The sequence below is a fragment of the Salvelinus alpinus genome, chromosome 1 (genome assembly GCF_045679555.1).
Source record: "Salvelinus alpinus chromosome 1, SLU_Salpinus.1, whole genome shotgun sequence".
In the NCBI taxonomy this organism is placed as follows: domain Eukaryota; kingdom Metazoa; phylum Chordata; class Actinopteri; order Salmoniformes; family Salmonidae; genus Salvelinus; species Salvelinus alpinus.
Window position 1 is genome coordinate 5791552 of NC_092086.1, and position 14731 is coordinate 5806282.

The window sequence follows — 14731 nt, forward strand, 5'->3', positions numbered from 1 at the left end:
GCCAATCCCCACCGGTGTAAAGGGTTGACGGGATAGTTCATCCAGGACATGAGGGGGGGGGCGCCAATCCCCACCGGTGTAAAGGGTTGACGGGATAGTTCATCCAGGACATGAGGGGGGGACGCCAATCCCCACCGGTGTAAAGGGTTGACGGGATAGTTCATCCAGGACATGAGGGGGGGACGCCAATCCCCACCGGTGTAAAGGGTTGACGGGATAGTTCATCCAGGACATGAGGGGGGACATTGACTTGCAGGGTTTTGGACAACAACAAACAACAACACGTTTATTATTTGGAGACAGTGTCCAGGTAAAACAAAAACAAAGCATGGATTACCGTCTTTTTATTAATTTTTTTAAGTAATTACAATTTAGTCTTTGTCCCAAGACTGCTTACAGGGTAAGGAAATCAAAATATCATTTCAGGTGAACTATCAATTTAAAAAATAAAAAAGTCAGAGTTGTGATACTATAGAACTGTACACATATTCACAAACAAGTCTCAGAGTAACAGAACTAGATCTAGGATCAGGTCCCATATTCACAAACAAGTCTCAGAGTAACAGAACTAGATCTAGGATCAGGTCCCATATTCACAAACAGTCTGAGTAACAGAACTAGATCTAGGATCAGGTCCCATATTCACAAACAAGTCTCAGAGTAACAGAACTGGATCTAGGATCAGGTCCCATATTCACAAACAGTCTGAGTAACAGAACTAGATCTAGGATCAGGTCCCATATTCACAAACAAGTCTCAGAGTAACAGAACTGGATCTAGGATCAGGTCCCATATTCACAAACAGTCTGAGTAACAGAACTAGATCTAGGATCAGGTCCCATATTCACAAACAAGTCTCAGAGTAACAGAACTGGATCTAGGATCAGGTCCCATATTCACAAACAGTCTGAGTAACAGAACTAGATCTAGGATCAGGTCCCATATTCACAAACAAGTCTCAGAGTAACAGAACTGGATCTAGGATCAGGTCCCATATTCACAAACAGTCTGAGTAACAGAACTAGATCTAGGATCAGGTCCCATATTCACAGTCTCAGAGTAACAGAACTGGATCTAGGATCAGGTCCCATATTCACAAACAAGTCTCAGAGTAACAGAACTAGATCTAAGATCAGGTCCCATATTCACAGTCTCAGAGTAACAGAACTGTACACTTTGTGGATGGGGGGGGTCCTGATCCTACATCAGCAGTACTACTCTGAGACACTTTGTGAATGGGGGTCCTGATCCTACATCAGCATTACTACTCTGAGACACTTTGTGAATGGGGGTCCTGATCCTACATCAGCATTACTACTCTGAGACACTTTGTGAATGGGGGGTCCTGATCCTATATCAGCAGGACTACTCTGAGACACTGTGAATGGGGGGTCCTGATCAGCAGTACTACTCTGAATGGGGGGTCCTGATCAGCAGTACTACTATTCACTTTGTGAATGGGGTGGGGCCCTGATCCTACATCAGCAGACCTATGAGACACTTGTGATTTATTAATTCTCCAGACAGTAGGACCCTCGACATGTGATCCGTCCCTGGCATCCAGAGCAACATGGCGGCCTCCAGACTGGCTTCTAGCCAGCACTCTCCTCCCGTGTCACATGGGACAAGCAGTAGGCCTGGATACCTGGAAACAACGGGAGGGAGGGAGAGAGGGAGGGGAGGAAAAGAGAGGGAGGGAGGTAGGGAGGGAGGGAGAGAGGGAGAGGTAGGGAGGGAAGGGAGAGAGAGAGGTGGGGAGGGAGAGGAGAGAGGTGGGGAGGGAGAGGAGGGAGGTAGGGAGAGAAGGAGGTAGGGAGAGAGGTAGGGAGGGGAGGGAGGGAGAGAGGTGGGGAGGGGAGGGAGAGGAGGGAGGGAGGGAGAGAGAGAGGTGGGGAGGGGAGGGAGGTAGGGAGAGAGGGAGGTGGGGCGCGAGGGAGGGAGGGAGAGAAGGAGGTAGGGAGAGAGGTAGGGAGGGGAGGGAGAGGAGGGAGGGGGAGGTAGGGAGGAGAGGGAGGTAGGGAGCGAAGGGAGAGAGAGAGGTGGGGAGGGAGGGAGGTGGGGAGAGAGGGAGGGAGGGAGAGAGGGAGGGAGGGATAGTAGGAAGGAGAGAGAAACGAGGACACGTCAGATATGTGGTTTGATAACATCAAGGGAGAGAGGGAGGGAGGGATAGTAGGAAGGAGAGAGAAACGAGGACACGTCAGATATGTGGTTTGATAACATCAAGGGAGAGAGGGAGGGAGGGATAGTAGGAAGGAGAGAGAAACGAGGACACGTCAGATATGTGGTTTGATAACATCAAGGGAGAGAGGGAGGGAGGGATAGTAGGAAGGAGAGAGAAACGAGGACACGTCAGATATGTGGTTTGATAACATCAAGGGAGAGAGGGAGGGAGGGATAGTAGGAAGGAGAGAGAAACGAGGACACGTCAGATATGTGGTTTGATAACATCAAGGGAGAGAGGGAGGGAGGGATAGTAGGAAGGAGAGAGAAACGAGGACACGTCAGATATGTGGTTTGATAACATCAAGGGAGAGAGGGAGGGAGGGATAGTAGGAAGGAGAGAGAAACGAGGACACGTCAGATATGTGGTTTGATAACATCAAGGGAGAGAGGGAGGGAGGGATAGTAGGAAGGAGAGAGAAACGAGGACACGTCAGATATGTGGTTTGATAACATCAAGGCGTTCCATGTGTCACAGTGACGTCAAACAGCCGGAGCGACGACCACTTCCTCCTTATTGACCCCTCCCACAATTGGTACCAACTCGTGACCTCTTGTCTCACAAACAAGACATGACAGCCCGTCTTAGCCTGATCGCGCCCCCTCTGGTCTAACAGTCTGATGACCCCCCCCCAGCAGTAATCCTCTGGTCTAACAGTCTGATGACCCCCCCCCCCCCAGCAGTAATCCTCTGGTCTAACAGCCTGATGACCCCCCCCCCCCAGCAGTAATCCTCTGGTCTAACAGTCTGATGACCCCCCCCCCCCCCCCCAGCAGTAATCCTCTGGTCTAACAGTCTGATGACCCCCCCCCCCCCCCAGCAGTAATCCTCTGGTCTAACAGTCTGATGACCCCCCCCCAGCAGTAATCCTCTGGTCTAACAGTCTGATGACCCCCCCCCCCCCCCAGCAGTAATCCTCTGGTCTAACAGTCTGATGACCCCCCCCCCCCCCCCAGCAGTAATCCTCTGGTCTAACAGTCTGATGACCCCCCCCCCCCAGCAGTAATCCTCTGGTCTAACAGTCTGATGACCCCCCCCCCCCCAGCAGTAATCCTCTGGTCTAACAGTCTGATGACCCCCCCCCCCCCCAGCAGTAATCCTCTGGTCTAACAGTCTGATGACCCCCCCCCCCCAGCAGTAATCCTCTGGTCTAACAGTCTGATGACCCCCCCCCCCCCCCCCAGCAGTAATCCTCTGGTCTAACAGTCTGATGACCCCCCCCCCCCAGCAGTAATCCTCTGGTCTAACAGTCTGATGACCCCCCCCCCAGCAGTAATCCTCTGGTCTAACAGTCTGATGACCCCCCCCCCCCCCCCAGCAGTAATCCTCTGGTCTAACAGTCTGATGACCCCCCCCCCCCCCCCAGCAGTAATCCTCTGGTCTAACAGTCTGATGACCCCCCCCCCCCAGCAGTAATCCTCTGGTCTAACAGTCTGATGACCCCCCCCCCCCAGCAGTAATCCTCTGGTCTAACAGTCTGATGACCCCCCCCCCAGCAGTAATCCTCTGGTCTAACAGTCTGATGACCCCCCCCCCCCAGCAGTAATCCTCTGGTCTAACAGTCTGATGACCCCCCCCCCCCCAGCAGTAATCCTCTGGTCTAACAGTCTGATGACCCCCCCCCCCCCAGCAGTAATCCTCTGGTCTAACAGTCTGATGACCCCCCCCCCCCAGCAGTAATCCTCTGGTCTAACAGTCTGATGACCCCCCCCCCCAGCAGTAATCCTCTGGTCTAACAGTCTGATGACCCCCCCCCCCCAGCAGTAATCCTCTGGTCTAACAGTCTGATGACCCCCCCCCCCCCAGCAGTAATCCTCTGGTCTAACAGTCTGATGACCCCCCCCCCCCCAGCAGTAATCCTCTGGTCTAACAGTCTGATGACCCCCCCCCCCAGCAGTAATCCTCTGGTCTAACAGTCTGATGACCCCCCCCCCCCCCCCAGCAGTAATCCTCTGGCCTAACAGTCTGATGACCCCCCCCCCCCAGCAGTAATCCTCTGGTCTAACAGTCTGATGACCCCCCCCCCCCAGCAGTAATCCTCTGGTCTAACAGTCTGATGACCCCCCCCCCCCCAGCAGTAATCCTCTGGTCTAACAGTCTGATGACCCCCCCCCCCCCCCAGCAGTAATCCTCTGGTCTAACAGTCTGATGACCCCCCCCCCCCAGCAGTAATCCTCTGGTCTAACAGTCTGATGACCCCCCCCCCCCCAGCAGTAATCCTCTGGTCTAACAGTCTGATGACCCCCCCCCCCCCCAGCAGTAATCCTCTGGTCTAACAGTCTGATGACCCCCCCCCCCCCCAGCAGTAATCCTCTGGTCTAACAGTCTGATGACCCCCCCCCCCCCCAGCAGTAATCCTCTGGTCTAACAGTCTGATGACCCCCCCCCCCCCCCAGCAGTAATCCTCTGGTCTAACAGTCTGATGACCCCCCCCCCCCCCAGCAGTAATCCTCTGGTCTAACAGTCTGATGACCCCCCCCCCCCCCAGCAGTAATCCTCTGGTCTAACAGTCTGATGACCCCCCCCCCCCAGCAGTAATCCTCTGGTCTAACAGTCTGATGACCCCCCCCCCCCCAGCAGTAATCCTCTGGTCTAACAGTCTGATGACCCCCCCCCCCCAGCAGTAATCCTCTGGTCTAACAGTCTGATGACCCCCCCCCCCCAGCAGTAATCCTCTGGTCTAACAGTCTGATGACCCCCCCCTCCCGACTTGATTAAACTAGATTTCATTTCCTGATAATGTTGTTATTGTTCCTCTGGTAGAGACTCTCTTCCTCTTTAACACCATTTCAACACAATTAAACACATGTGTGTGTGTTTGTTTCTGTTTCTCTGTGTGTGTGTGTTTCTCTCGTTGTGTGTGTTGTGTGTGTCTGTAGGAGTGTGTGTGTTTGTTTCTGTGTGTGTGTGTGTGTGTGTGTGTGTGTGTGTGTGTGTGTGTGTGTGTGTGTGTGTGTGTGTGTGTGTGTGTGTGTGTGTGTGTGTGTGTGTGTGTGTTTGTTTCTCTTTGTGTGTGTGTGTGTGTGTGTGTGTGTGTGTGTGTGTTTGTTTCTCTCTGTGAGTGTTGTGTGTGTCTGTAGGAGTGTGTGTGTTTGTTTCTGTGTGTGTGTGTGTGTGTGTGTGTGTGTGTGTGTGTGTGTGTGTGTGTGTGTGTGTGTGTGTGTGTGTGTGTGTGTGTTTGTTTCTCTCTGTGTGTTTGTGTGTGTTGTATACTCACTCTGTACTATAGTGTGGTAAGCAGCAGCAGCAGGGGAGTCTGGGACTTCAGTCAGGAATGACTTCCCTTCATCACAACTCTTACCTGACAGAGAAGAGAGAGAGACAGAGAAAGAGAGAGAGGTGAGAAAGAGAGAGAGAGGTGAGAAAGAGAGAGAGAGGTGAGAGAGAGAGGTGAGAAAGAGAGAGAGAGGTGAGAAAGAGAGAGAGAGGTGAGAGAGAGAGGTGAGAAAGAGAGGTGAGAAAGAGAGAGAGGTGAGAAAGAGAGGTGAGAAAGAGAGAGAGAGGTGAGAGAGAGAGGTGAGAGAGAGAGGTGAGAGAGGTGAGAGAGAGAGGTGAGAGAGGTGAGAGAGGGAGGTGAGAGAGAGAGGTGAGAGAGAGAGGTGAGAGAGAGAGGTGAGAGAGAGAGAGAGAGGTGAGAAAGAGAGAGGTGAGAGAGAGAGAGAGGGGTGAGAGAGAGAGAGGTGAGAGAGAGAGAGAGGGGTGAGAGAGAGAGAGGTGGGAGAGAGAGAGGTGAGAGAGAGAGGTGAGAGAGAGAGGTGAGAGAGAGAGAGGTGAGAGAGAGGTGAGAGAGAGAGAGGTGAGAGAGAGAGAGGTGAGAAAGAGAGAGGTGAGAGAGAGAGGTGAGAGAGAGAGGTGAGAGAGAGAGGTGAGAGAGAGAGGTGAGAGAGAGAGGTGAGAGAGAGAGGTGAGAGAGAGAGGTGAGAGAGAGAGAGAGAGAGAGGTGAGAGAGAGAGGTGAGAGAGAGAGAGGTGAGAGAGAGGTGAGAGAGAGAGAGGTGAGAGAGAGGTGAGAGAGAGAGAGGTGAGAAAGAGAGAGGTGAGAAAGAGAGAGGTGAGAAAGAGAGAGAGAGAGGTGAGAGAGGTGAGAGAGAGGTGAGAGAGAGGTGAGAGAGAGAGGTGAGAGAGGTGAGAGAGAGAGGTGAGAGAGAGAGGTGAGAGAGAGAGGTGAGAGAGGTGAGAGAGGTGAGAGAGAGAGAGAGAGGTGAGAGAGAGATGTGAGAAAGAGAGAGGTGAGAAAGAGAGAGGTGAGAAAGAGAGAGAGAGGTGAGAGAGAGAGGTGAGAGAGAGAGGTGAGAGAGAGAGGTGAGAGAGAGAGGGGAGAGAGAGAGGTGAGAGAGAGAGAGGTGAGAGAGAGAGAGGTGAGAGAGAGAGGTGAGAGAGAGAGAGGTGAGAGAGAGAGAGGTGAGAGAGAGAGAGGGGGGAGAGAGAGAGGGGGGAGAGAGAGGTCAAAAGGAGGAGTGTCCAGTGTGGACATGACTAACTGCATAGCTGTGGATCTATAGACCTGACTTACTGCATAGCTGTGGATCTACAGACCTGACTTACTGCATAGCTGTGGATCTACAGACCTGACTAACTGCATAGCTGTGGATCTACAGACCTGACTTACTGCATAGCTGTGGGGTGGATCTATAGACCTGACTTACTGCATAGCTGTGGATCTATAGACCTGACTTACTGCATAGCTGTGGATCTATAGACCTGACTTACTGCATAGCTGTGGATCTACAGACCTGACTAACTGCATAGCTGTGGATCTACAGACCTGACTTACTGCATAGCTGTGGGGTGGATCTATAGACCTGACTTACTGCATAGCTGTGGATCTACAGACCTGACTTACTGCATAGCTGTGGGGTGGATCTATAGACCTGACTTACTGCATAGCTGTGGATCTACAGACCTGACTTACTGCATAGCTGTGGATCTACAGACCTGACTTACTGCATAGCTGTGGGGTGGATCTATAGACCTGACTTACTGCATAGCTGTGGATCTATAGACCTGACTTACTGCATAGCTGTGGTGTGGATCTATAGACCTGACTTACTGCATAGCTGTGGATCTACAGACCTGACTTACTGCATAGCAGTGGATCTATAGACCTGACTTACTGCATAGCTGTGGATCTATAGACCCGACTTACTGCATAGCTGTGGATCTACAGACCTGACTTACTGCATAGCTGTGGATCTACAGACCTGACTTACTGCATAGCTGTGGTGATAGTCCAGTATCTATCCTGGGGTCCAGTAGGACTGGTACTAACACAGCTATCTGTAGTCCAGTAGGACTGGTACTAACACAGCTATCTGTAGTCCAGTATCTATCCTGGGGTCCAGTAGGACTGGTCCTAACACAGCTATCTGTAGTCCAGTATCTATCCTGGGGTCCAGTAGGACTGGTACTAACACAGCTATCTGTAGTCCAGTATCTATCCTGGGGTCCAGAGGGACTGGTACTAACACAGCTATCTGTAGTCCAGTACCTATCCTGGGGTCCAGTAGGACTGGTACTAACACAGCTATCTGTAGTCCAGTATCTATCCTGGGGTCCAGAGGGACTGGTACTAACACAGCTATCTGTAGTCCAGTATCTATCCTGGGGTCCAGAGGGACTGGTACTAACACAGCTATCTGTAGTCCAGTATCTATCCTGGGGTCCAGAGGGACTGGTACTAACACAGCTATCTGTAGTCCAGTATCTATCCTGGGGTCCAGAGGGACTGGTACTAACACAGCTATCTGTAGTCCAGTACCTATCCTGGGGTCCAGAGGGACTGGTACTAACACAGCTATCTGTAGTCCAGTATCTATCCTGGGGTCCAGAGGGACTGGTACTAACACAGCTATCTGTAGTCCAGTATCTATCCTGGGGTCCAGAGGGACTGGTACTAACACAGCTATCTGTAGTCCAGTACCTATCCTGGGGTCCAGTAGGACTGGTACTAACACAGCTATCTGTAGTCCAGTACCTATCCTGGGGTCCAGAGGGACTGGTACTAACACAGCTATCTGTAGTCCAGTACCTATCCTGGGGTCCAGAGGGACTGGTACTAACACAGCTATCTGTAGTCCAGTATCTATCCTGGGGTCCAGAGGGACTGGTACTAACACAGCTATCTGTAGTCCAGTACCTATCCTGGGGTCCAGTAGGACTGGTACTAACACAGCTATCTGTAGTCCAGTACCTATCCTGGGGTCCAGTAGGACTGGTACTAACTCAGCTATCTGTAGTCCAGTATCTATCCTGGGGTCCAGAGGGACTGGTACTAACACAGCTATCTGTAGTCCAGTATCTATCCTGGGGTCCAGAGGGACTGGTACTAACACAGCTATCTGTAGTCCAGTACCTATCCTGGGTTCCAGAGGGACTGGTACTAACACAGCTATCTGTAGTCCAGTATCTATCCTGGGGTCCAGTAGGACTTGTACTAACACAGCTATCTGTAGTCCAGTATCTATCCTGGGGTCCAGTAGGACTGGTACTAACACAGCTATCTGTAGTCCAGTACCTATCCTGGGGTCCAGTAGGACTGGTACTAACACAGCTATCTGTAGTCCAGTACCTATCCTGGGTTCCAGAGGGACTGGTACTAACACAGCTATCTGTAGTCCAGTATCTATCCTGGGGTCCAGTAGGACTTGTACTAACACAGCTATCTGTAGTCCAGTATCTATCCTGGGGTCCAGTAGGACTGGTACTAACACAGCTATCTGTAGTCCAGTACCTATCCTGGGGTCCAGTAGGACTGGTACTAACACAGCTATCTGTAGTCCAGTACCTATCCTGGGTTCCAGAGGGACTGGTACTAACACAGCTATCTGTAGTCCAGTACCTATCCTGGGGTCCAGTAGGACTGGTACTAACACAGCTATCTGTAGTCCAGTACCTATCCTGGGGTCCAGTAGGACTGGTACTAACACAGCTATCTGTAGTCCAGTATCTATCCTGGGGTCCAGTAGGACTGGTACTAACACAGCTATCTGTAGTCCAGTACCTATCCTGGGGTCCAGAGGGACTGGTACTAACACAGCTATCTGTAGTCCAGTATCTATCCTGGGGTCCAGAGGGACTGGTACTAACTCAGCTATCTGTAGTCCAGTATCTATCCTGGGGTCCAGTAGGACTGGTACTAACACAGCTATCTGTAGTCCAGTACCTATCCTGGGGTCCAGTAGGACTGGTACTAACACAGCTATCTGTAGTCCAGTATCTATCCTGGGGTCCAGTAGGACTGGTACTAACACAGCTATCTGTAGTCCAGTACCTATCCTGGGGTCCAGAGGGACTGGTACTAACACAGCTATCTGTAGTCCAGTATCTATCCTGGGGTCCAGAGGGACTGGTACTAACTCAGCTATCTGTAGTCCAGTATCTATCCTGGGGTCCAGTAGGACTGGTACTAACACAGCTATCTGTAGTCCAGTACCTATCCTGGGTTCCAGAGGGACTGGTACTAACACAGCTATCTGTAGTCCAGTACCTATCCTGGGTTCCAGAGGGACTGGTACTAACACAGCTATCTGTAGTCCAGTACCTATCCTGGGGTCCAGTAGGACTGGTACTAACACAGCTATCTGTAGTCCAGTATCTATCCTGGGGTCCAGTAGGACTGGTACTAACACAGCTATCTGTAGTCCAGTATCTATCCTGGGGTCCAGTAGGACTGGTACTAACACAGCTATCTGTAGTCCAGTACCTATCCTGGGGTCCAGTAGGACTGGTACTAACTCAGCTATCTGTAGTCCAGTACCTATCCTGGGGTCCAGTAGGACTGGTCCTAACACAGCTATCTGTAGTCCAGTACCTATCCTGGGGTCCAGTAGGACTGGTCCTAACACAGCTATCTGTAGTCCAGTACCTATCCTGGGGTCCAGTAGGACTGGTACTAACACAGCTATCTGTAGTCCAGTACCTATCCTGGGGTCCAGAGGGACTGGTACTAACACAGCTATCTGTAGTCCAGTACCTATCCTGGGGTCCAGTAGGACTGGTACTAACACAGCTATCTGTAGTCCAGTACCTATCCTGGGGTCCAGTAGGACTGGTACTAACACAGCTATCTGTAGTCCAGTATCTATCCTGGGGTCCAGTAGGACTGGTACTAACACAGCTATCTGTAGTCCAGTACCTATCCTGGGGTCCAGAGGGACTGGTACTAACACAGCTATCTGTAGTCCAGTACCTATCCTGGGGTCCAGAGGGACTGGTACTAACACAGCTATCTGTAGTCCAGTACCTATCCTGGGGTCCAGAGGGACTGGTACTAACACAGCTATCTGTAGTCCAGTATCTATCCTGGGGTCCAGTAGGACTGGTACTAACACAGCTATCTGTAGTCCAGTACCTATCCTGGGGTCCAGTAGGACTGGTACTAACACAGCTATCTGTAGTCCAGTACCTATCCTGGGGTCCAGTAGGACTGGTACTAACACAGCTATCTGTAGTCCAGTACCTATCCTGGGGTCCAGTAGGACTGGTACTAACACAGCTATCTGTAGTCCAGTATCTATCCTGGGGTCCAGTAGGACTGGTACTAACACAGCTATCTGTAGTCCAGTACCTATCCTGGGGTCCAGAGGGACTGGTACTAACACAGCTATCTGTAGTCCAGTACCTATCCTGGGGTCCAGAGGGACTGGTACTAACACAGCTATCTGTAGTCCAGTATCTATCCTGGGGTCCAGAGGGACTGGTACTAACACAGCTATCTGTAGTCCAGTATCTATCCTGGGGTCCAGTAGGACTGGTACTAACACAGCTATCTGTAGTCCAGTATCTATCCTGGGGTCCAGTAGGACTGGTACTAACACAGCTATCTGTAGTCCAGTATCTATCCTGGGGTCCAGAGGGACTGGTACTAACTCAGCTATCTGTAGTCCAGTACCTATCCTGGGGTCCAGAGGGACTGGTACTAACACAGCTATCTGTAGTCCAGTACCTATCCTGGGGTCCAGTAGGACTGGTACTAACACAGCTATCTGTAGTCCAGTATCTATCCTGGGGTCCAGTAGGACTGGTACTAACACCGCTATCTGTAGTCCAGTACCTATCCTGGGGTCCAGAGGGACTGGTACTAACACCGCTATCTGTAGTCCAGTACCTATCCTGGGGTCCAGTAGGACTGGTACTAACACAGCTATCTGTAGTCCAGTACCTATCCTGGGGTCCAGTAGGACTGGTACTAACACAGCTATCTGTAGTCCAGTACCTATCCTGGGGTCCAGAGGGACTGGTACTAACACAGCTATCTGTAGTCCAGTACCTATCCTGGGGTCCAGAGGGACTGGTACTAACACAGCTATCTGTAGTCCAGTACCTATCCTGGGGTCCAGAGGGACTGGTACTAACACAGCTATCTGTAGTCCAGTACCTATCCTGGGGTCCAGTAGGACTGGTACTAACACAGCTATCTGTAGTCCAGTACCTATCCTGGGGTCCAGTAGGACTGGTACTAACACAGCTATCTGTAGTCCAGTACCTATCCTGGGGTCCAGAGGGACTGGTACTAACACAGCTATCTGTAGTCCAGTACCTATCCTGGGGTCCAGTAGGACTGGTACTAACTCAGCTATCTGTAGTCCAGTACCTATCCTGGGGTCCAGTAGGACTGGTACTAACACAGCTATCTGTAGTCCAGTACCTATCCTGGGGTCCAGTAGGACTGGTACTAACTCAGCTATCTGTAGTCCAGTACCTATCCTGGGGTCCAGTAGGACTGGTACTAACACAGCTATCTGTAGTCCAGTACCTATCCTGGGGTCCAGTAGGACTGGTACTAACTCAGCTATCTGTAGTCCAGTACCTATCCTGGGGTCCAGTAGGACTGGTACTAACACAGCTATCTGTAGTCCAGTACCTATCCTGGGGTCCAGAGGGACTGGTACTAACACAGCTATCTGTAGTCCAGTACCTATCCTGGGGTCCAGTAGGACTGGTACTAACTCAGCTATCTGTAGTCCAGTACCTATCCTGGGGTCCAGTAGGACTGGTACTAACACAGCTATCTGTAGTCCAGTACCTATCCTGGGGTCCAGTAGGACTGGTACTAACTCAGCTATCTGTAGTCCAGTACCTATCCTGGGGTCCAGTAGGACTGGTACTAACACAGCTATCTGTAGTCCAGTACCTATCCTGGGGTCCAGTAGGACTGGTACTAACTCAGCTATCTGTAGTCCAGTACCTATCCTGGGGTCCAGTAGGACTGGTACTAACACAGCTATCTGTAGTCCAGTACCTATCCTGGGGTCCAGAGGGACTGGTACTAACACAGCTATCTGTAGTCCAGTACCTATCCTGGGGTCCAGTAGGACTGGTACTAACTCAGCTATCTGTAGTCCAGTACCTATCCTGGGGTCCAGTAGGACTGGTACTAACTCAGCTATCTGTAGTCCAGTACCTATCCTGGGTTCCAGAGGGACTGGTACTAACACAGCTATCTGTAGTCCAGTACCTATCCTGGGGTCCAGTAGGACTGGTACTAACTCAGCTATCTGTAGTCCAGTACCTATCCTGGGGTCCAGTAGGACTGGTACTAACACAGCTATCTGTAGTCCAGTACCTATCCTGGGGTCCAGAGGGACTGGTACTAACACAGCTATCTGTAGTCCAGTACCTATCCTGGGGTCCAGTAGGACTGGTACTAACTCAGCTATCTGTAGTCCAGTACCTATCCTGGGGTCCAGTAGGACTGGTACTAACTCAGCTATCTGTAGTCCAGTACCTATCCTGGGTTCCAGAGGGACTGGTACTAACACAGCTATCTGTAGTCCAGTACCTATCCTGGGGTCCAGTAGGACTGGTACTAACTCAGCTATCTGTAGTCCAGTACCTATCCTGGGGTCCAGTAGGACTGGTACTAACTCAGCTATCTGTAGTCCAGTACCTATCCTGGGGTCCAGTAGGACTGGTACTAACTCAGCTATCTGTAGTCCAGTACCTATCCTGGGGTCCAGTAGGACTGGTACTAACTCAGCTATCTGTAGTCCAGTATCTATCCTGGGGTCCAGAGGGACTGGTACTAACTCAGCTATCTGTAGTCCAGTATCTATCCTGGGGTCCAGAGGGACTGGTACTAACTCAGCTATCTGTAGTCCAGTACCTATCCTGGGGTCCAGTAGGACTGGTACTAACTCAGCTATCTGTAGTCCAGTACCTATCCTGGGGTCCAGAGGGACTGGTACTAACACAGCTATCTGTAGTCCAGTACCTATCCTGGGGTCCAGAGGGACTGGTACTAACACAGCTATCTGTAGTCCAGTACCTATCCTGGGGTCCAGAGGGACTGGTACTAACACAGCTATCTGTAGTCCAGTACCTATCCTGGGGTCCAGAGGGACTGGTACTAACTCAGCTATCTGTAGTCCAGTACCTATCCTGGGGTCCAGAGGGACTGGTACTAACACAGCTATCTGTAGTCCAGTACCTATCCTGGGGTCCAGAGGGACTGGTACTAACACAGCTATCTGTAGTCCAGTACCTATCCTGGGGTCCAGTAGGACTGGTACTAACACAGCTATCTGTAGTCCAGTACCTATCCTGGGGTCCAGAGGGACTGGTACTAACACAGCTATCTGTAGTCCAGTATCTATCCTGGGGTCCAGTAGGACTGGTACTAACACAGCTATCTGTAGTCCAGTACCTATCCTGGGGTCCAGTAGGACTGGTACTAACACAGCTATCTGTAGTCCAGTATCTATCCTGGGATCCAGAGGGACTGGTACTAACACAGCTATCTGTAGTCCAGTACCTATCCTGGGGTCCAGTAGGACTGGTACTAACACAGCTATCTGTAGTCCAGTACCTATCCTGGGGTCCAGAGGGACTGGTACTAACACAGCTATCTGTAGTCCAGTACCTATCCTGGGGTCCAGAGGGACTGGTACTAACACAGCTATCTGTAGTCCAGTATCTATCCTGGGGTCCAGTAGGACTGGTACTAACACAGCTATCTGTAGTCCAGTACCTATCCTGGGGTCCAGAGGGACTGGTACTAACACAGCTATCTGTAGTCCAGTATCTATCCTGGGGTCCAGTAGGACTGGTACTAACACAGCTATCTGTAGTCCAGTACCTATCCTGGGGTCCAGAGGGACTGGTACTAACACAGCTATCTGTAGTCCAGTACCTATCCTGGGGTCCAGAGGGACTGGTACTAACACAGCTATCTGTAGTCCAGTACCTATCCTGGGGTCCAGAGGGACTGGTACTAACACAGCTATCTGTAGTCCAGTACCTATCCTGGGGTCCAGAGGGACTGGTACTAACACAGCTATCTGTAGTCCAGTATCTATCCTGGGGTCCAGTAGGACTGGTACTAACACAGCTATCTGTAGTCCAGTACCTATCCTGGGGTCCAGAGGGACTGGTACTAACACAGCTATCTGTAGTCCAGTACCTATCCTGGGGTCCAGAGGGACTGGTACTAACACAGCTATCTGTAGTCCAGTACCTATCCTGGGGTCCAGTAGGACTGGTACTAACACAGCTATCTGTAGTCCAGTAT

At 51.2% G+C, this 14731-nt stretch overlaps 1 protein-coding gene across 2 annotated transcripts in view; it reads right to left on the reverse strand.

Annotated features, from left to right (window-relative positions):
* Positions 1 to 329: 329 nt before the first annotated feature.
* LOC139569627 (cytosolic Fe-S cluster assembly factor nubp1) overlaps positions 330 to 14731 on the reverse strand; it is a 34264-nt gene continuing 19862 nt past the window's right edge. For both annotated transcript variants that reach the window (XM_071391021.1, XM_071391030.1), the window contains 2 exons: positions 5442 to 5525; positions 330 to 1645 (listed from right to left, as the gene is read on the reverse strand). In XM_071391021.1, coding sequence (XP_071247122.1) covers positions 1593 to 1645; positions 5442 to 5525 — 137 coding nt within the window. In that variant the 3' untranslated portion in view covers positions 330 to 1592. The remainder of the gene's footprint in view (positions 1646 to 5441; positions 5526 to 14731) is intronic.